Consider the following 23,873-nt stretch of genomic DNA (forward strand, 5'->3'; position numbering starts at 1 on the left):
GATTAGTGCCTACAGACACATTGTTCTCAAGGAATTTGGTTCACAAGGTCATGGTTATGCTGAATGAGACTAAGGAATATCTAGGTGAACCTATTGCAAGCTACCAAGCTCATAAAAGAAGAAATGAAAAAATGTTCACTGTGAAGTACAGGGGAGAAGAACCCATTATGTACGTGAAATTAGTATCATATTCTGTTTTATGTATATAAGCAGATTTCAAAAAATATGCAATTTGGTGCTTTAAGTAGCATGTTGCAAAACAAATATTCCAGTATTTACTTGTATAAGACTAAGTATGGAAATAGACATTGGATCATTCAATAATCTACTGTGGTGGGTCTTTTTTTTTTCCAAAACTGCATTCATATTGATGAAATAATGCCTTAGAAAGAATAATAAAAGGCACAGTGGTTGTGGTTAGGTCTTTCTGTGTGGAAAGTTGACAAACACATTCTTAAGTTTTAATAAACCACATTTAATTTTGAAATACCACTACTGACATAACAGATTTTCAGTGTGTTTCTGCTAAGAACTTAAGAAAGTTATAGGGACTACTGAACAATGCCATCACACTGTCTCACCAGGAATGACTTGATCAAAATTGCTTTCCTGTCATCCACATGCCTCTGTGGGTACATATGATTAATTACTGAATTTTCTTAATTGCTAGCATACTGCATTGGTGACAATAGCAGTGTATTAGCAATTTCAAGTGTTACTTGGATTTGGGCAGCACTGGGATTGCACTTTGAAACAGATTGCATACCTGTGGTTTGCATACCTGTAACTCTGAGTTTGCAGTTTGGGATGTGCTACTTTAATAGTTATTTATGTTTAAATTATTAGCATCAAATTCACACAAATTGCAGAATTATTTCTCAGTGAAGCTGTATACTAAATCATTTTGTCCCAAGATGACAACCTTGAACAGAGCAGTAAATTGGAGGTCATATGCAAATAAGAAACTTAAGCTTCAACACAGATATATGAAATCAATAAAAATAAACTACAATTTGTGATCGTAGATTGAAGGTAAAAAAATATCCCTTTACTCCCTTATTTTGAAAAACAGTGATAATATAATGGTAGATTTTTATTATAATATCAAATGAGCAGTGCACAGAAGGCTGTATTGCTCCCAGTATAGAAAGGGCAAGATAATTTTTTTTAGTATTTCCCAGTACTTATTAGCAGAAGAAGAATGGCAGTATGAGGCTCGTCTGTTACTGGTCACAGGTAAAATTGAATATTCTCAGCAGCCCCCACTCATTTAGTAGCTCTTGAATGTTTTGTTGAAGTTGAGTGTGTTTCCAAAATTGTGCTCAAGACTGAAATACTTTGTAAGATCTAATGCAGTAGACTTTAAAGGAATCCACAAGGAATGTGGTTCACTCAAAAATGCTTTTTTCTCTCATGTTAGAAGAATTTTATTTTAAAAACTCTGCTGAAATACAGTAGTAAAAGGATTGAATTGTTTTTCCATCAGCTTGGAATATTCTTTTTAATTTTTATTATTTTATTAATTTGAACAGTGGGACAATTGGTTATACTTCTTGGTTATACTGATGGGTAGCTGTTCTTTTTGAGGACTTCAATGTGACCTCCTTTAATCCATTCAGTAGGTATGAACCAGTCCTACTTCTCCACAAGGCTGCTCATAAGGATCTGATTGGAACTGCAATGAAATCAATGCATTGATCTCATATCAACTTTGGTACATCTGGCTAAATTTAGGAATATATTCATTTGCAGGTCTGCCATTGAATTCCATAGGAAAGAGGCAGATGGGTAATTTTGAAGATTTGAAATTGAGATGATGTTTAATGTAGACAAAAATGGAAAAAATTGATACCTTTAGTTTGTTAATTTGGATCTTAATAAATATCTGATTGGTCTGATTTTGACCTTGGGTGATTTCTTGTTCTTTTTTTGACATTACAGGAGAGCACTTAATCTGGGAATTCTTCGAGACCCTGGATCAGAGGTTGAAGACAGACAATATCAAATAGATCTTCAATCTATCAACATCGGTACTGCTTATTGGAATCAGTTGAAACCAGAGAAGGAAAATGGAAAAGGAGGGGTTTTGACAGAGACTGAGAGAAATTCTCAAAATCCAGCGCTTGAATGGAACATGGCCAGTAGGTAGGGATTTTTTTAAAAAATCTACTCTTTTCTGAAATTACCTAGCACATACACTGCAGAGACCGTGCACAGTATACCTGAATTAAATAATTCTATACTGGTTTTGCTTTACATTACAAACACTTTTCCCTGGAGTTTTGGATTGCACATTTGAAATGCCTATTACTGTTGTTGCACTGCAGTTCACTCTAGTTACTGTGTTCCTTTGCTTCCATTATAAGTTCTTCTCCAATTGACTTACTGTCTGTCCATAAACATAACTCCAGGGCTGAGACTTCAGCTTGTCAGTCTCTATAAGCAATGGGAGGTTCTGTTTTGAGATTTTTTTTTCAGTGTCAGATGTGTTTTTTGGTGGTGGTAGTGTGGTTTATTTTCTTTTTATTTTCTAAACTTCTTTTGTTTGTATTTTTACAAAACTTGAGTTAAACCAGCTTAGACATTTCTAAATTAGAGAAGGATAAAGTAGAACATTTCCTATTGATTCTGAACCAGTTTTTGCACTTCTATAACTAAAACCAGATGAATTTTGAGAATGAGAATTTTCAACTAAGTCTCCTTTATTGGGTATTGTATATGTGCACACAAAACCCCACCTTCTGGTTTAACAGGGTTGAAAGACAAAGAATGCATACACTTGCCTGCTATTTTAAATTTTGAAGTTTTCTAATATAAAATTTTGAGGGAGTAATTGGTGATTTCTGAATATTTAAAATTTTTATTTTGGTTTCAATATACTTTTTTCTACTTAAAAATCCATACAAGTAGTTTAAATTTTTACAGACTCTGTAGCAGATTTCAGTTTTCAAACTGGCAGGAATAAGGTCTGATGGCCAAGAGCAAGTTTTCAAAAGCAATTTTGTGGATTTGGAAGCATTTCTGCTATTAAATGCCTCTTTGCCTATGCAGTTTGCTATTTATTTTAATATAAAAGTCCTTTCTATCTAATTCATGCAGAAACAATCTGATTTTTATGAAATGTGTGCATAATTTTATGGTTCATAAGATATGATTCCTATCTGAATTTAGGGATTAGTTCCTAAAAGTGATATAGAAAAACAGGCAGAATCATCTGGAAACAACTACTTTTGGTTTAATTTTCAGAAAAATGGGAGATGAGAGAAGTCAGATTTTTCTGAAAGTAAGGCAAGTTGTAGCAAAGGATACATGAGGATGGCACACAGACTGAGCTTTTAAGTGATGCATTGATGCAAGGCCAAGAGGGCAGTAAGCTCACTCTGGAGGAGAGCATGCAGGAAAAAGATGTGATCAATAATAAATTCCAGTTTAGCATTGAAAAACAGAGGGCAGGAAAAACGGTTGTAACTAAAGAAACAATAAAATTACAAGGAGTCACAGGAGTGCAGATAAAAATTTTAACACAGAAATAGATTCTGGTCTTCATATGTAAGATCATGTAAGACAGGTTCTTTCCTGTCTTCTAACAATTTTTTTTTTAACTCATATAACTCCATAGAGGTTTTTTGTTTTAAATTCCTAGCCTTAAAAAATGTGTATGGCTTTCTAGTTGGGCCTTGATGTTGGATAAGTTCCCCATGAGGTTCTTTGTCCCAAAATTCCACATCCACTGGAATATCTTGCAAAATAAGATTACATTAATCTCTAAAGGACTTGCAGCCAATTTGCAACTTAAACTAAAATAGCAAACCCAGCCACTGAGAGACTGACTTTCCTTTTCCTTGCCATTGATGACTGAAATCCTACTAGCCCACTCTGGGGCTGAGCTTTATGTTTATAGATTCAGATAGGAAATTTGTGGGATTCCTGAAAAACTAATAGGACAAGGGAAGCAGCTGTTACAGACAATTTTGAGTTCTCTTTTTCTTTTTTTTCCCTATAACTGTTTGAATATGTTTCCTCAGCAGACTTCCAAAATGAAGTTTTATTAGAATACAAATAAGTATATTGGTTTAAAATTGCTTTTGAATGAATTTTCTACTTGGGTTTTAATTTAGAACAGTTGTAATTAAATACATTACGTTTTTTTTTCTGGCATGCAATTACAGAATTTTTATTCCAGTTTGTTTTCAAGAAAAAGTATGAATGCTTTCTTACCCTTTTGCTTTTACATTTTACACATTTACTACAGTTTTTCAGGATCTTTGCATTTTTGCTTTTTAGTTAGCAGACGGTTTTGCTGTATCTGTGTTTATTTTATGACCTGTGGAGGTGATGTGCTGAGAACTGGAAGAACCTGCACTGAACTCTGCCATCCATGGCACCATTTCCAGCATGCACCAAGAGGGCAGCTGCAGGATATTTTACATTGTGCTTACTGTTTCCAGGTTAAGTTTATCTTAATATTTACGGCAAATACCACAAAAGCTTTATGATCTAATTTTGATACCATTATTTAGAATTCTTTAAGTTTCTTAGGCATATTCAACCTGGAACATGAATGATTTTTGCTGAGTCATTTTAGGGTTAATTTCTTTGTTTGGTTTTAATATACTTCTGTTTGTTCTTACCCAGTGTTATGGTATATTAGGATCACTGGGTTTAAAGATTCTTCTTTGAAATCTGTTTCCCTCATTTTTGTAATACTTTAATGCTATGTGGACAATATAGAACCTAACCTATATACGGGCTTTTCATAGTTACTTTACAGAAAACTTCAACGTAGATACCTGCCACTCCTTTTCCATTCCCATTTGTAAAAGCATTACTGGATTATTTCAAAATAAAACTGGAAAAATTTTGAAATAAATTATGCTGTAATTTAATCTACAATTGAAATTTGGCCTAGTTTTAAAAATTTGCATGAAAACCAAACCATTTAAGTAGAAAATCGCTGGATATCACACAAACAAGTATCTGAAGACTTTTGACATAATTTATCATTTAAATGCTCTAGCAGTCTTTACTCTGAAAGTAAATCCTTCGAATTTTCACACCACTTTTTCTGGAGTTCAATTCTTCTAGAAGTTAATATGTTAAGGGGTTGATTCCCCCCCCCGCCTTTACATTGCAGTTTGGAAAGCAAGCTGTCATTCTCTAAGTTGTTAAATACTTGCTGGTGTTTAGTGTAAGATTCTTCAAGAGCAGCTATAGTGAAATGCTGGTGTGATGCCTCCTGTGTCTCTGCAGGTCAGCCCAAGGAGAATGGGGGAGCTGGAACTCTCTGGTAGGGTGGATGCAGTCTTGCAGAAAAACCTGTCTAGATGCTGTGCTTTACTGAGGATCAGGGATCATAACTCTTTCCACTATGAAATGTTTATACTTCACCATAGATGTTATAAAAAGCTCCCTAATGGTGTAATATATAAAAAGAATACTGGAAACAGTCAGACAGTTCTAATAAGGTTATGTACAAATGAAACCTGTCCACATTTATTCCCTTTACCAAACAGCATGTGGGGAACTGGGAGTACTTAGCTGAAAGAAGTTTTCTTGATTGAAAACTGCTTTTTCAGCTTGCAGATCTCCTCCTCCCTCTCCCTCCACTCAATGGAAAAAACAACAGCCCTGAAGGAAATAAAGAAATATATCCTCTCTTGAGGCCTCGCCCCCATCCCTGTGCAATCCTTCTACAGCTCCCAGCAGCAACTTCTGCTTCCTGCAGCCTGAATAAACTTTGTTTAAAAAAAAATAATTGAGCTTAAAAGCATTACTTCTCTGTGTGGTAATGAATTGAGTGTGGCAATATACTGCGTTACAGCTTTGTCCTTGGCATACCACCATCTGGAACAGCTCTCATGGAGTACATCAGGGAGCCAATGATCTGTTGTACAAAACTGAACAAAATACCGCTGCAAGGATCCTCAGAAAGGTTTCCTGCAGATTTTTCTTTGAATAGTTTTCATTTTCATGCTTTTTTGGAAAGTTCTTGGCAACTTGCCAAGTTCTAATGAGAAAGACCAGAAAGAAATTGATTTGTGGATCTTTGTGTAAGGAAATAAGGGCATTCCCCTTGAATCTTTTGGAATAAAAAACAATGCATTCTTTTTTCAGTAATTTATTTTAATTTCTGACTTTTGTAGTACCTGAAGTTGTACTTGTATTCATACTGTAAAAAACCTTTCTCAATAAGATATGATGTTTTATTTTTTATAATACAGAGCAAAAAAGTGATTCATAGCATTCTTCATAAGATAAAAGTTAGCTTTACTGAGGTCTTATGATACAAAAATAGTAATTCTTTACAGTCAGGTAGTTTACACTTCTTCATTTTCCGATTTTAGTTATTAGATAGTCTCCAAATTGTTGCTATGCTCTTTTACTGCCATGTGACATGTCTTTGCCACACCTCAGAGAGCTGAAAGTATGTGATTTAGTCATTAGTAGTTAGATATACTAATACATTCCTAATGCATTTGTATATCAGGGATTAGCTGATTTAAACAGCTACATGGGAAGCCTGCAAGAGAAAATTCTTTCAGAAGTCTCAAGTTAACACGCTGTCTTAAATAACATCTTTTGACATTTTGCATGCTTCAACACTACTAGAGAGTACTTTGACTATGTGGCCTATTTCATGCTAATATGTCTATTTCTTTTTCACATCACAGAATTCTCCGTGAGGACTCATCTTTCTGTAGCTAGTAAAATTACACAGTGCAAATGTGCTTGTGATTGTTATTAATGTATTGGATGTATATAAGTTTCTCCTTGACTTACAAAATTTTAAGTGTATAAGGACTCAAAGTCTAGATTCAATAAGGTATTATTAAGAAAAAAATATAATTAACAATGAAGTAAACATTTCCAAATTTCACATCTAGCTATTATGTGAATGTTATGTTTGTGTTTATGTTTAACTATTACTGACCATATTTTCTGTTTGTTTAGATTAGTGTTTTCCATGTGAGAGTCATTGTAGTAGGACTTAGTCCTACTTGTGCATTTACTCAGCTTTTCCAGTCTCACATCATCGCATCTCCTTAATTAGAGCAACATTATCTCTTTGGCATTTCCTCCTCTTTGTATAAATTCAATGTACTTCTGACTGGATATAATCAAGTACTGATGATTTGATTTGATGTAATCAAATGTTGTTGCTTCCATTGCAAAATTCTGTTCTTCACTTTTTTTTTCTCTCTACTTCCCACAACATTTTTTGTCATATTAATCATTAGATGTCTTTACTTTCACAGTCCTTCCAGACCCCCTGTCTATCCATTTCCCTTTTTGTGTCTTCTTTCATTTGCTTTGACACATCTACACTCCCTGCTCATCTGACCCCATCATGCCAGTTACCAAGACTGACTCGTTCAGTGTTTCCAAGAGGCACTTCCTTGCTCACTTCTGTGTGTTATAAGGGTGTTTGGTGTGAGCATTCATGTTGTTATTGCAATGTTTTATTCAAAATCCTTCCAAAAAAATAATTTCTATTATACTGTCATATAAAAACTGTAAGGCAGGTTGCCACTGTATGGATATCATTACCTATGCTACTCTTAGTGGTTTACTTTTACTTCCCGGTCTGTGGGTGTGTTTTTTCTTATACTTAAATTGTAAACCTTTGAGGACCTGTGCTTTTGCAATGTGGATCTGTAGTTCATAACCAGGGTTTATGCTTTGTGCAGATAAAGCCCAAATTCTGCACTAAGGCACCTCCAAACCTTATCACAGTTGCTTAACTGCCTTGTTCCTTTGCGTTAGCATATGGTCTTTCAAATGCACTTACTTTTAAGTGTAGATGATCAACTGCTTTAACATCTCTAAAAATACTAGCTTTTCCTTTTTTTTCCAAGACAAATATATAACAGATGCATAAATGAACCACGGAATGAATGTGCTGCAGACATAGAGCCATCATTACGCTCTTCACAATCAAGTTTTTTCATAAGCTCATGTGGCGTACACCTGTGTTAAGTTAACGTTGCACTTAGGTGCAGTGTGGAAGACTCAATAATTCAAAGTGGAATTTGTTTCTTTGTTCCTTTTGTGCTCTTTCTCATATCCTCTCCCTTCATTATTTACTGTGCTCTGTTTGCCTTCTGTTTGTACTTACAATTATTTTCCTAATACTTGATTTGGCTGAGGTTCAAATTCACCCACAAGAAATTCAGAAAGCAGAAAGTAGAGCTGGGCAGGGATAGTACATAAGAATGATTTTAAAAATAAAATAAAACAAAGCAGTAATCAATATATATTACCAAAAAATGTCATTTAAGATGCAGTGCACTGGGTATCTGCTAGTATAAAGTATGAAAATTAAGAAATGGGAATATGCATAAGCTGAAAAATAATTTGCTGTGATTGAAGAGAGCCAATTGAGGGTTTGAGGTTCAACAAAAAACTTGCTTTTACAACTCTATTTCATGTATTAAAATCATACTTCCTAGTATTTCAAAAAACTTCAAGTAGAAGTTTTCTAGTATAGCTAGGAAGTATAGCTGCATGTTCTTTCATAGAATTATTCTACTATTTGGATCTTTCATTGTCCTGAAAAAAAAAGGCATTTCTTTCTCATCCCATTGAGAAGGGGAAATAGGAACTGGATAGAAAATAATTTGGTTTAAATCTAAAATGAAGGTAAGGAGAGAAACAATAGTAGAACTCCAAAATCTAAGACCATTTTCTCAAGTTGAAGATGTTCACTAGCCACTAACAAGTCTGATTTCTAATTTGGGGATCTGATGAGACTAACCTTGCTCTAAAAGCCATCATTAGAGATCAAGAGAGATATAGCTGACCAAAATGTTAAAACTTTTGAGGGAAGATGGTTGTTTTCTCCAGTCACTAATTGGCTCACTCTTAAACTGCATGCTTCTTATGGTAGTGTGCAGCCTCCTCAGCAGTGAGGGTCATTTGAGGCAAAAGTTTATTGGAGTTGTGCTCTGCCAATACTAGCTCTGTGGCATCTGCTCTTAACTTCTGTATGCTGTTGTCCTAAATAAATTTTAAAGCTTTAGGGCCAACCTCCACTGTATAATTTATATTCCCTTATAGATCGCCATCCTTTCTACATCTTTTGATGACACTTTAAAAAATTATTAGTAGAATTTTAAGCATCAAAATTGAAATGACCTAAGCAGTAAAATGAATTCTGTATCTTTCTCAGTATGAATTTTATATATTTTGCAGTAGACTGAATTCCACCTCAGGTTATGATATCTATTTAATTTATTTCCAGCCTAACTCTTGGTTTACAAACCATCAGCATTTGAGGTTGTTTGCCTTTCTACAGAACCCATTACAGAACCAGTTCTACACTATGCATCTCAGTACCCCTTCTTAATCAAAATATTCCAATACCTATTCCATATGCAGCCAAGAATTTTTGCATAGACAGGCATATAAGCATATTGGTTAATAAAACTAACATGAATAACTCTAGCTGATGTTAGGGACTAATTAATTCTTTATTGAATAGTTCATGTCTGGCTTGCTTTTGAGAGTTACACTGATGCCTGAACTGCCATGTAGAGATGGCAAAATTAAAGGTAATACAGGGAAATGCAACTAATGTAACTAAACAGGCTAATGTAAGAATTTTACATTGATCTCTTTATATCAAAGACCATGTAGTTTTAGGCATCATTTCATAGTTGACAATTTTCTATTTTGTAAGCTTCAGAAAACTTGCTTCAGACCTGTAGCTTTATGATGATTTTTAGAATTATCCTTGGTGAAATGCGGGTATTTGATGTTGCTACAAACAATAATAGGTAAAAAGAATTATCAAAAACTATCTTGATGAAAAGAGTCTCCCTGGAATTTGAAGTGTATCCTCTTTTAAAAGCTGAACACCATCTTGATCTCATTACGTTTTTTTTCCCTCATCAGAGGCTCTCAGATGGCATTTTGTGGCAATAGTTTGTTTGACCTGACCCAGAAGATTCTGGCCATTTGGAATGTGTTGTCATAAGCTATTAGTGATCCATCTATAACAGTTGTCCTTCTAGGCTTGCTATTTGGTTAAAAGGGCGGGGGGGAAAACCAACAAACCCCCCAAAACTAAACACCTGGCTAGAAAATAAATGCAATTATCAAGTTAAATAACACAAATATTCTTGGTAAGTAAATGTTGATATTTAACTAAAAAAGCACTGAGAACAAGCAGTGTCAGGAGTGGAGGAAGACTGACATCCCTGTTTTTCAACTGGTTCCAAACATCTTGGGCAATAGTTACCAATTTCATGTGGGAGCCCTAATGTTGCATGGGATTTGCTAGTTTTTCATGTATTTAATTTTTGTGTCAATTTTGTGCATATTTCTTCAACGCAGACTTTTAATGCACAAATTCAAATATTCTGTAGGCTTCAGAACAGCGGTTTATAAAGTGAAGGCAAGTTTTAAAAATACTGATAATGAAGTTCACATCTTTTTTAAAATTACTGTGTATAATGCATAAAACAGGAGAAGCAATGTCAAGTGTCAAACTTGTCTACCTGAAAATGAGTTGAAGAGTCAAATATTTAGACGTAGTTTTCCTGTGAAATGAAGATAGAAGTCTGCCTTCAGGCTTGGAGTTAATATGATTTACAATAATGATGTTTAATGATTATGAAGGTAGCAATCAAATGCCAAACTAGTATTGAAGAAGTTTTTTGCTATATGGTAGATGTAAAGAATAATATGGAAAGTTTTTGCCTCTCAACAGTTTATAATGTCATTTAATCTTTTCTTTCCCTTTGTTCCCCAGCATAAGGCGGCATCAGGAAAGAAGAGCTATTTTAACTCCAATTTTAACAGATTTCACTGTTCGAATAACTGCAGCTCCTGCAATTATCTTCACAAAAATTGATGCTGCAGAGAATTTACACCCAGAGGTTAGTACATAGTGTCTATACAAATAGTACAACTTGTAATATGTGGATAATCTTAGTATTTTACCATTCCACCATTTGAAGTGTCAGGTGTGTTTTCAAATTGCCAACTGGAGAAAGGTTACAAGCTGAAATATTCTTTCTCTGCTGGAGAAAGAATTTTTGTATTTCATTCAATATTAAAAGCAATCCAGCTAGAAGTAAATAAGCCTATTTTCAGTTCCAAAATGGGAATCCTTTGATGTTTTCCAGCAATATTTTTAAAAGGTTTGTGATGGATAGGTGTTGAGAAAAGGTGCAACATAACAGAACATGGTATTCACAAACTTCTCATAAAGAAACCTGAAAATGCAATCTGTAGACTATCAATTTTAAGAAAGTTAAGCTGAGTTCTCTTAGCCAGATTTTCAGGACCCCAGATTGCCACTAAGCATCCACTTCCCTAACTTTGCTATGGGTACTTCCAAGTACTCAGATTTAATAGTCACTTTTGCTAGTGTGTTGTTCAGCTAGTTAACACTAAGTCTGTGAAGCAAGTTATGCACAAAAGGTATTGGCTGACTTTCTGGCATTAGTTTGTAGCTCGAGAGCATTTTATATAGGGAAAATATCAGAAAATTTTTGTTAGCTCATAAGGATAATTTCCCTTAAAAGCTACCTCCTGGGAAGAGCAAAATTGGAGTGTAAAGGGTACTGGATGTGTATTGCAACATGCAATGGATGTACATTGTTGGAAAATAATAGCTAGTGGGCATAGAAGAAGTCAGCAGTTTCACATTTTGTGTAAAGGGTCATCAGAAAGGCAGATGAAACTTATTCAAGTAAAAAAAAAAAATCTGAGCTTTGCTAATGCTCATGGTCAAGAATTTCAGTGTTTTCTGTACATACATTCCTCTTGTTATCTATTCCCTGGATGACATTCCATCATGAAGGGAGAGGTCTAGTTTAGATTAGAGCTTGAGCACTGTGCAAATTTCTCATGAGACAGAGCAGTTCTTCTCTTCTGCATTGGTTCTGTTTTTCATCTCTTTATTGCTTGCCAACAGTGAAGATCTTTATTTGTGCTAGACAACACCAATAAAACAGTGGCTATTCAGCTAGCGTTGCCAAGATGTTAAGAATGGCTTACAGGCAAAGAGAAATCAATTAGATTGGCTATCAGTGAGTTCCAACACATGATTTCATTATAAATCATGTGTTGGAATCAGAGTTTGTGTTTAAATAAATTTTTTAAAAGTGCATCTTTTTCTTGGAAGGAAAGTAGAATCGGAATCATTGCCAAGGACACTCTGACAGCCCACTGATACTAGCAAGAGATGGAAACAAGGCCTTGTGCATGAGATGCTTTTCTTGCAAAGTTTACCTTAACAGTTCTGCTGTTGAAAGCCATGCAAAGAATAGGCCACATCCTTTAGAAGAATGATACACCAGTTTCTCCTAAAAAGACCACATTTGTACTATTTGTAATGTTATATATAATGTTAAGTATTGACTGCAACAGGGAAACACAATACAGTTATATAAAAGCTGAAAATTATTTTCCCAGTATCTGTTACCTAGTATTTTCCCTTAATTTCACAGGAGATTTTGGTCTGTGGTCATTCTTTGGAAGTGAATATGACAACAAATTTGGACTTCTTCCTCAATGTGGCTCAAGTGCAACTTCTTCAGCAGCTTGTACAAGCTAATATGGTTGGACTGGAACCTTCCAATAGCACCACTGAGGTATGTTTTTCCCTAGTTTGCAACTGGATGTTTGAAAAGTCCATCTGCAAAGTACAGTAATTTCACGATTATAAACCGTACCATTTTGACTAAAATTTTGGTCCGAACCCAAAGTGCGGCTTATAATCAGGTGTGGCTTATATATGGACAAAGAATGAAAAGATGCTGTTTTAGTTTGGAGGACAGGTGTCTACTGAGAAAGGCAGAAACTTCTCTTTGAAATGGAGAATGTAAACCCCCTCCCTCCAAATTATTATAATTTTGAAATAAGGGGCTTTCAGGCAAAGATATGGGAATTAGGAATAACAGTTCTTTTCTAGGGAAATTAAAATAGAAATACTGTACTAGAAAGAAACAAACTCCAAACCCTGACAAAGTCAGAGTACAACCTGACACCCCGTCAGGCAGGGTGTTGGCAGCAGTCCCATTAAATGGTGGCTGCATCCTCCTGCAGTGACAGATGTGATTCAGTTGGAGCAGTGCTCCTGTACAAGGTGCAGTTTCCCTCCGGAGGTCCAGTGGTGATGTGGAGAAATCCGGTATTCCTCTGGAGTCCAGTGGAGAAAGGGGCTACCTTTGTGTCCCAAAATCTCTGTTTTTATTTTGGTAAGAAATGTTGGGCTCTTCCCCCTGGCTGGAGCAACTTCCAATGGGATGCAGTAATTTTATCAGTCCCACAGTGGGACACAATGGGCCATTAGCAGAAAATGACTCTCTGGAGGAAGGATGGGTTGTGAAAAGATAAAGAACACTGCCCTGTCTGGTTTCAGTGGATGGCCCATTAGCAGACTATCTGCCGTTGAGCTAAGGATCAGTGCCCCCACCCTCAACAGATGGTGATAGAATAGATACCTTTTATCACACTCTGTACTGTAACGTGCGGCTTATAATCGTGAAATTACTGTACTGTAACTCTGAGCAGGTGTTTGTACCATCTAGAAAAAATTGTATTGGTAAAGGAAATACGTGTTTTTTGTTGTTAGTATGGTCAGTTTCAAAATGTGTTCTGACATTGATTTAAAAATAGATTGAGTGTTAACAAGAATATTATTCAGTAAAGGCTATTATTCATTATAGTGGTTCTGCAACATCTTGTGAACAAGAATTATGTAATGTACAAGGAGATTCATGTAAATGATGAAGGAAACAAACTTTTGACAAGTAGGTTTTTGAGATTATTTGCTGTTCAACTTTTATTGAATCTTTGGTATTTTCTTGTGAATTCACATGCTGCACTGTCCTTCATTAAAACTAGTAAAGTATAACATTTTCTCTGTGCCTAGTAACCACTACTCACATTAATTGCCTAAGGGACTCAAGTCCCTAAGATTCAATCCATCTCTGAATATTTTCAAACTTTTTTAGCAAGAATATTGATGGGTGCATCATGAGGGATCCTTCATCTCAACAGTTAATCTCTCCTTTTTGTCTGGAATATTAGTGACCAGCAACCATCTATTGAATTTTGTCATTCTTTATTACTGGGAACTGATACCTCAGTTTGTGTTGAAAGCCAATCACTGTGACTTCGGAGCTGATTAAAAAAAAAAATTGGATCAGATAGGGAAATTTTTGCCCTAAGAAAAGAATATGTATTTCATCTCTTCAAAACCTGGAATCTAGTCAGGCTGACGCATCTTTAAGATAGCAGGAGTTAATACATAACAAAGCATTATTCCACTGGAATGGCTGTTGGACCTACTGAGAACAAGAACAAGAGTTAGGGAGTTATTGAGCAAGTCAGTTATTCCAAGAATCTGGCTAATGGGAGACCTGGAGAAGATTTTCTCCTTCCTTTCCTGAGTCTCACACTTTCAGCATTGCACGTGAGTCTGGGTGGAAATGAGGAATGCTCTAGAGCAGCCAAACAATTTGCATTCCTCTCTCTTCACCCTGTCAAAACCCCAGAAGTTCTCTGTTTGTGCTAATTTAGGCATCACATCACCCTCCGTTCCTTTATCACTTCCCAAGGATAGAGAGAAATAAAGGGCATTGTTTCATTAACATTTGGAAACATGAAAGATGTAGAAAAGAAATTCGATGTATTTTTCTTTTCTTTGGATACTTTACAGACACAGGGCCTCTTTTGGAGATGAATACTGTAAATTATATATAGAAATATCTTCAATAAATTATTTGTAGTGCACTTTTTTCCCATTGTTAGTGGAATGGACAGAATCAGAAGATTTGAATGGATGCCAAGAATTTAAATTTTGAGTTGGCTTTGTGCAGAAGTGCTGCATGACTTGCTTGGACTGTAAAAACTTAAAAGGAATTTGCTGCAAAATTTCAGAAAACCTTTTGTTGACCACATCCTGAGATACTTATTTGCTCTTCATTGATAACTCTCTTGCATCACTGCTATCTTGCACCACTGCGAATTCATCTCCTGTAATGAATAATGGGGATATTTCTGGCTCAGGGTGTTTCCCTTGTCTTTAGGAAGTTATAGAACTACATGTTGATTTACTATACTAGAAATATAAATCCATTGGTTGATTACTTTTTGTCCAGTTCTTCTTCAGTATTGTGTATTTCTGTGCCTCAGTGAAGCCACCCCATACTCTAATATATGCATATTTATTATTATTCTAATGGTTCTTCTTTAGTCAGCCGAAAGAAACCTAATCCACTGATTGTATGCTGCTGTTTTTATCTTAGTGAATGAAATCAGGAGTCTGCATATAGCTTTTCATACTTCACACCTGCACATTATTTCATTGCAAGAATCCAAGCATAATTTATGTTGAAGAACTAATGGAAACTATTCCTTTTCTCAAAAGAAGACTGATGTCCAAGCTAGATTAGGCTTTTCAGGATGTTGTTCAGTCAAATCTTTCTTTACCTCAGAGGAATGACCATCTGGATAATTGCCCTTGCTTTGGTATATTTTTGTCTTTATATACATTCAGAATTTTGCTTGATAAATCTTCCAGTCATTGCCTCTCAACATTTCACAATACCTTTCCAAGAACAGTCTGACTACTCTTCTTTATACCCCTGCTTTAAATAAATGGAAGCAGTAATAAGATGCCCCACCATCATCTTTATCCTTCTCTTTTTCTGTCTGAAAAAACCCAGTTCTCTCACCCTCTCCTTACAAATTCTGTACTTTAACCTTTTAATTCTCTTGATGATCCTCTGCCCATTCAGGTTTGTCAATCTTTTTCTTCTGCTGTTGAGCTCAAAGCTACAGACAGTGCTGCAGATGCTGACCTGCAAGTATTTCATCTCACCTGTGATCCAGTGGCTGTGCTGCTGCTAATGCTTCCCAGTAAATGCTCAGGCTCCCACACTACAGGGACGTTCTCTGTTCAAGTCGTTGGCCACCAGGACTCTTGGATTTGTTTCTTCTATTCTGTAGCATTGGCTTCCAACCAGTTTTTGATTTGGGATTTTACTGTCTCACAGATTCACAGAATTATTTAGGTTGGAGAAGACCTCTGAGATCATAAAGTCCAAACTTTGATCATTGCCTTGTCAGGTGGACCATGGCAAGTGCCACATCCAGGTCCAGGACTCTGTGTTTACCTGTGCACTTCATGAGGTTTCTGTTAAACCATTTCTCCATTTTGGCAATGTGCTGCTGAATGGCAGTCCCTACCCCTCTGTGTATCAACAGTTCCCCCCAGTTTGGTGCCATCTTTCTTTGGGTATGTGTTGTGTCATTGCCAAGGTCTTTAATAAAGACAGTAAACATGATCAAACCTTGAGGGATGTCCATCAGTAACTGGAGTTTAGCTGTACTTTGGAACACTGATTATTACTGTCTGGTTTTAGTGGCCCAGTGTGGTTTTTACCCACCTCATAGTCCATCCATTCAGTTCACACTTGAGTGTTTGAATAAAAGTCAACTGTGGAAAACTGCCTAAACTTGGTCAACTTTGTTAATGGCAAAGCATGTGTTATCTAGTACTCTGTCCTCAGAATCAATCATCTCATCACAGGAGGCAATCAGGTTGCGGTAAGGCATGACAGTCATCAAAGTAGCAACCCCCTGTTTAAACTTTAAAGGTGTGATTTCCAAATGGACTGTATTTGGTGGTTTACAGGGCAATGCTGTAAAGATTAGTGTAGATAAAAAAAACAAAAAGAAGTAATGATTTATGGGTAAATCTCTTTTTTCTTCAGGTATTTTAATATTCTGTAAAAAGTTGCATGCCAGGTCTCCTGTGCTGTGTTTTTACTTATTATAAGCCCTAGCTTTATACTGTTTTATAAATCTTTGATGTACAGTGGGCCTATTGTGCTGACTTCTTCATAAGGTATAGTCTATTATTGCAAAGAATATTGCTTTGATCTACTTGACAGCTTTAGAGTAAGGACACATATGTGGTATTTGATAGATCACCTGAGGGGCAAAGAATGTTGCTGCCTTTTTGTAATTATTCACTTTTTCAAAATTAATATATGCCAAATTCTTAGAAGAAGAACATATAATACCTACACGTGGAGAACAGAAACAGAAGTGGTGGGAAATGAAATACAAATATAAGAGTGAAGTGCTATTAATGTCCTGATTTTGTTCAGTGATACATCTAATATTACAGGTGAAATATCAATAAAAGGGCCATATTTCCTCCTCCTTAGAAGAATTTTTAATATTCTGGTAAAAGTATTTCCAGTATAAATGATAACTAGTTTTACTGCTGGTCAGTGATAAAACAGGTGAATTTTCAAGGAGTGTATTTCTTCATCTGGCCAATCTGTTTCCTGGTGTCCATCACTTACCACCTGGAGATTTTTGGCAAGACTTATTTGTCATACTATCATTTAGAAGCAGAAAACACAAGAATTCCTCTTTGAAAAAGGAATTAAATACAAACCAACACACATCTTGGTCCACTGCTGACCATGTAGGAATGCTTGGGTAACATATCTTACTGCAAGTCAGTGAATGTTACACTCTTCAAATATGGTTATACTAAGGTCGTTATCAACATTTACATTCCAGTAAGCCTGAGATTAAGGCTAGACTTTTGGGATAAAGATTGATGTATATAAAAATAATTTCTTTACACTTGTCCTAAATATTGTTACTACCTAATAACTATTTACACTGGAGGCATTGAATGCAGAGAACAGTTATTTTGTATCTTCCTTGAAAAACAAAAACGGTATTAGAAATGCTTATTTTTTCTTCACCGTATCTCTGCGAGGATTATGGCTCTAGATGAAGAGAAGATGATTGCTTTTAAAACTCAAGGCAACTTCAGACATCTGAAATATTTTCCAGAGGATGTCCATTGCAAGCATTCACTCACTTTTTGTTCCCTATGGTATATTTCTCCTTACTCCTCTGTCATAGAACTACAGAATGGGCAAGATTGGAATGTACCACAGTGGATTCTCTGGTCCATCCTTCCTGCGCAAGCCCAGAGCATATGGCACAGGATTGTGTCCAGATGGTTCTTGAATATCTCCAGTGAGGGAGACCACACACCCTCTCTGGGCAGCTTGTTCCAGTGCATGGTCACTGCACAGGAAAGAAGTTCTTCCCCATGTTCAGGTGGAACTTCCTGTGCTTCAGTTTCTGCTCATTGTGTCTTGTCGTACTGCTCAGCAGAACCAGGCAAAGCCTGGCTCCATCCTCTTGAAACCCTCCCTTTAGATACTGGTAGACATTGGTAAACTCCCATCCCAGTCATTTCCTCTCAAGTCATTCTTAAATAGGACCAGCTCTTCAACCTTTCCTCATAACTGAGGACCCCCTCATCATCTTCATCGCATTCCATTGGTCTCACTCCAGGAACTCCACATCTCTCATGTACTGAGGAGCCCAAAACTGGACACAGCGCTCCAAGTGAGGCCTCACCAGAGCTGAGTAGAGGGGTAGGATCACATCCTTCAGCCTGCTGGCAATGCTCTTACTAGCACATCATTTTTGGCCACAAGGGCCATTTTGTTGTACACCAGGACCCCCAGATCCTTCTTCACAGAGCTGCTTCCCAGCAGATCACCCCCATCCTGTACTGGTCCGTGGGGTTATTCCTCCCCAGGTGCAGGACCTGCATTTGCCTTTGGGTTTCAGATGGTTCTTCTCTGCCCATGTCTCCAACCTGCTGAGGCCCTTCTGAAGGGCTGCACAGCCCTCTGGGGTATCAGCTGCTCCTCCCAGCTTTGTGCCCCCACTGAACTTGCTGAGGAGGCATCTGCCCCTTCATCTGAGTGAGAGATGAAAAGTTAAGACTGGATCCAGTACCAACCCTTGGGAGACACCACTAGTTAAAGGCCTCCAACTAGACCCCGTGCCACTGATCACAATCCTCTGAGACGTGCCATTCAGCCAGTGCTCACTTTGCCACATTCCTATTTTTCAGGTTATATAGTCTTGTTTGTCTATGCATGTTTCCATAGGCTACAAATGCATGTTTCCATAGACTACAATCCATACAAATCTTATACAGTCTGAAATTCAGATAGATATCTAAAATACTAATAAAAATAGCATGAGCTCTTTCTTGAAAGAATAGCAAAACTCATCATCTTTTCCTCCAATCATGCTTATTTGCAAGTTTTTAATTACAGTGAGGAATGTAGCACTCAACAGTCAGTTTTTTGAAAATATGGAAATATTTTCTTACAGTTTAAATAGAACTGAAAAAATTGTCCCTGTTTTAGATCTCTCTCAGACCTCCCTTGCCCCTGGCTGGCATTCTTTTATTTTTGCCTAAGCAATGAACAAACCTTCCGAAGTTCCTCAAGGTACTTGCTATTATATTTATGTGTTGCTAGCCATTAGAATACAGCAGATCCTACACAAGTTTGATGCTTAAGAAGTTACTTTCCCCCACAAAATGCATGAAAAAAAATCTTGTTGAAGGGCTGGAGCAACTGCGTTTAACAACTGAGCTGATGAAGAATGGACTCAGATGTGTTGGCAGAACAGTCCCACAAAGAATGATCTGGGACTTGAGGTGTCTGATTGGAGTTTTTCTTCATAGCTGATGTCAAGCATAATTTGCACTCAGAGCCAATAGGCAATGGGCACAAGCTGTCATTCACCTGGGGGAAGTGTTGAGCAAAACGGGGGAAATTGGGTGTGAACACATCTTTGTTTTCTTTCAGAAATTCCAGGCACGACCTGCTGGCTGATGTTTTCTGCTTTGTTAAAGCCTGCTTTTGGGTATTTGACCTTTAAGCACTCTTCCTAAGCTGTATAAGTGCTAGCTACAGCAGTGTTTGTCACCTTGACAGATGATACTCTGTTTCTAAACCAGGCTCATGACCAATCACTGAGTAGACCCACCAGCAGGTGTGACATAATCCATAGGGCAAACCTATGTGTTCTGATAAATTACAGCCCACCAGCTTCCTGAACAAATTATATTACTGGTGGGGAGCAAAAGTTGTTTCAACTTTGACATTTTGTTATTTTACCACAAAAATTATATTTGGAGTCTAACTACTATAAATATTGGATATTTTAAGTGAGTAGCATGTTACTTGTATTCATCCTAATAATGGACAATGCTGGGGGAAGTACAACTCCTATCTGCTCAGATAACCCAAACAAGTTAAGCAAACGCTTGACTGAGTAACAAACAATATGCCATTAAAGTGAACTAATTAATAGCTGAGAAGCATCCAAAAGGGAGAAGGCATAGAAAGCTCATCTATGGCAGCTGATTCTTTCCTAGCCTGGCTAAATCTGACTGTGTACTGATTGGTCACTTTGGACATACTGCAGTAATATTTGCAGAAGGTCAGTCATTCCCTGTTGCTGCAGATGAGGCTTAAAAAAGCTCTTCTGGTAAGTTTTAAAGCCCTGTAATATGTTGGCTCAGGAAGTTTAGAAGTGTATGCTGATTTTTCCTCAAAGCATCCAATTATATCTGCTTTTAGAGAACAGGAGTCTAAAAAGATCTTTGTTCTGACTCAATAGGACAGTTATGTTCTTTATTTCTGTTTGTGGCAATCTCATCAACCTGTTGTTGCTGTAACTTCACAGCGAGATACAGAACATGGTCAGCAGGATATATGTACAAAAGTGCTGTTACAGTTGCATCACACATAAAATTTGAAAGAATGATAGCTAATGGAATTTATAGGATTTTTTTCTTGCTGATGATACTTTAGCAGAGCAAACTTTTGAGTGATGAGCAATTTAATTACAGTTTAGTCAAGGCTACTAATTACTTGTGTGAAAAATGAAAAAAAATTTTGTTGAACACAAGCACAAATTTGTTTTCCATTTTTATTTTGCTTAGAAAAAAATAGCAGTCAGAAAACTGGTAAAACAAGTTCCAGATAATACTACTTAAGAAGCCAGACAGTCAAAGTGTGAAATGGCAGATCCACATGTTGCACAGATGTTGTGTTGACTGGATAGTATTCTTATGGAAAGCTTGTGTAATTGGAAGTATTTTTAGTATGTTGAAACTTTGAGAAGTTGGCATTCCCATTTGCCAGTTTCTTTTGAAGAAGCTGTTTATCTTTTGTCTTTTAATTACTGAAATCTAATTAAAACAGACTTGGCTTTTGTATTTTATATAAATCAGTTGAATTTAGGTATGTCTCAATATCCTAAAATGTGCTGGGAGATTAAAAAAGCTAATGCTGTGTAAATATAACTTCCTGAGGTTTTCAAAACTTTTTTCATTATTCATGTGATATTTGTTGTAGTGAGTGAAAACAGAGCAAGCTTAGTCTATGGTATTAGTAATACCCCACAAACCATAGGTATTGAAACATAAACCAATAAAATATTTCTCAGATAATTTTGTTTTTCTTACAACTTGCACAATTACTGATCAGGTCTTGAGTACCTGCTCAGTTCTGCCCATGTTTTAGAGCTCTGAATTTCCATTCCAGGGAACAGCAGGTCACACAGCATGTAGCAGCATGACTTTGATATCCTGGGCTATGAGATGCCTTCTGGTGGATCTTCACCACCTTAACTGAAGAATCACAAATTTATTGCAGATGGAATTAATAGGTTCAGTTAATTGATAAAATTGTTAGCAACAATCTCCTGACCTGGGATTTGTGGGCTGCATTTTTGCATGAATAGTTAGTAACTGTAGTTTCCATTATTTAATGATAATTTCATTTACTCTTTTAATTTCAAAGAGTAAACTATTATAAAACTTCTGACTAGGTTACAAAATGTAAAGTGTCAGATACCAGAAATGAAGTAACGAAGTAAAGAGAAAGTAACAAAATTCAGATTATTTTGGTTTGAAATACTTAGATTCTCAAGCAACTTGGCAAGGGTTAGCTTAAAATTAGGCTCGGTTATTCTGACAGTGTTGGTTTTATGGATTTGGAAACAATGTAATATATCCAAAGAAGCATTTTCACAATTGAGAAAGATTGCAGAAAGCTGTAGTTTCTAAGCACATACCACAGCTAGATCCCCAAGTAGCTCTAATTTGTGTCACTGGAGTTAGGAAATGTCTTATGCTTTCATTCCTGCACAGTGAGGCCACTTCTGTGTGCTTCAAACTGAGATTATGCCTTGTACATTCCAGATGGATTTGTAAAAGACAACTGCCATTAACTAAAAATTCACAAAGTTTTGATAAGGAAGAATTAAATTTCATTCTGTGTAATGTCCTTAGAATGTGAAAAGGGAAAATTAAGAAGTAGGAGGCAAAGGAAAATCTGTTTTGCTGTAAAGATGTGACCTTTAGTTTTTCTGCTACAATTACAAGGAAAAAAAAAAGAATGCTTCAAACTGATTGTTGCAATGAAAATAGCTCTTTGAAGAGATCTTCGTGCTTAGATTCTGAAAATACAAAACTAAAGGGGAAAAAAAGTGTTTATAATCTCTCTTTGATATACATAGTTATGAAAATTTTTATCTTACAATGAAGTATCTCTTCAATAAGCGTTTGGACTTATGTAGTTGGGAAAGATCAACAAACATGTTAAATAAGATAGATAATAAACTGACAAGGTAAAGAATTCTTAGTATAGTAAAAGAAGACTTGAAATTAGAGATTCAAAGTGTATTTCCTTTTTGCTAGGAAGAAACCAGTTTTTCCTGCTAATTTTTGATGCCCACAAGCACACAAACTATGTGGGGGGGAAAGATGGAAAGTTGTATCCTATAGCTGTTTAAGCACTTCATGGTTCAAGACCAGTTTCTATGACATTTTCCTTAATGTTTTCTGTGACCCCTTAAATTAAGGTGATAAAATGTTCTTGCAAATCAAGATTTCACATAAAATATAGCTGGGGAAGACATCTCATACGTGTTGTTATTTCCTGGAAAAAAAGAAATTCTAACAGCAAAATTTAAAAGTTACAGTGAGACAGGAACAAAGCAAACAAAAGCCTTGAAGTGTTGCTTTTGCTCTGTGGTCTCATCGATACTGGTTAGACTCAAGGTTTAGGGATTTTTTATATTTTACTGTTTTTCCAAATGTTTTAACATAGAGCCTAATGGGATAGAATAATTTTTACATAAGTTTTGAGTGCAAGTGGGGGTTCAGTCCACTTCTTTTTAGCCAACAGTTCTTGATTATCTGACCAGACCTTCTCATGTCTGCTCAATGAATCACATTTATTGTCTCATACTACTCTTAGTGAAATAGTCTAAAAGACATACACTTCTGTCCAATCTCTGTATTCCATACCCTGCCTAGCAATATTTTGAAGATAACTCGTGAATTATTTTTATTACCATTACCTTCAGTATCATTGTGCTTTCTTATCCAAGTAAAATAATAACTAAATGGTACATAAAGTTAATTTAAAACTTCACCATTTTTGATGATCTATTGTATTGACCAAAATAATCTGACGTATTCATTACAGAGATAATAAAAATATTGCTATTAAAAAGGTCAAAAATTCAAATTTTTCGTTAGATTAGAACACAAGCAAGAAATCATAGCGGTTCATTTTTGGGGAAAAACCATATTAGAAAACCAAGAACTGTGTAAGAATTGCCATGAATAGCAAGTATAGTTGGTTGTTGACATACATGCAGGACAAAATCACTGAAGGCAAGGCAGTGGCTCAAAGTCACCCTAAAGAGAAGTGTGAGAGAACACGTGCTTGGACTTTCTCACAGTGTGGACATTGGATGTGTCACAGTGATGATTTGTTAAAGCCTCTGACAAGGAGAGGAAAGTTGCAGTGTTGGGTCACACGGTGTGAGATTGAGGGTTCTGCCTTCTTTGATCTCCACTAATCTTCTCCTTTGAGTCATCTAATGCTTGTGTACAGAAGAGTTTTGATGCTGTGGCAACATTACCTTGAGACAGCACCAGTTATGGTTTCTTCCCTGCATGGAACATCACCTGCTAGGTAGTGTGTAAA

At 36.2% G+C, this 23,873-nt stretch overlaps 1 protein-coding gene across 5 annotated transcripts in view; it reads left to right on the plus strand.

Moving 5' to 3' along the window:
• VPS13B (vacuolar protein sorting 13 homolog B) overlaps window positions 1-23,873 on the plus strand; it is a 427,554-nt gene that overhangs the window by 270,446 nt on the left and 133,235 nt on the right. For all 5 annotated transcript variants that reach the window (XM_033079391.2, XM_033079426.2, XM_033079417.2 and 2 more), the window contains exons 31-33: window positions 1,942-2,145; window positions 10,754-10,880; window positions 12,459-12,602. In XM_033079391.2, coding sequence (XP_032935282.1) covers window positions 1,942-2,145; window positions 10,754-10,880; window positions 12,459-12,602 — 475 coding nt within the window. The remainder of the gene's footprint in view (window positions 1-1,941; window positions 2,146-10,753; window positions 10,881-12,458; window positions 12,603-23,873) is intronic.

This window comes from Catharus ustulatus, chromosome 1, assembly GCF_009819885.2.
Source record: "Catharus ustulatus isolate bCatUst1 chromosome 1, bCatUst1.pri.v2, whole genome shotgun sequence".
Classification (NCBI taxonomy): domain Eukaryota; kingdom Metazoa; phylum Chordata; class Aves; order Passeriformes; family Turdidae; genus Catharus; species Catharus ustulatus.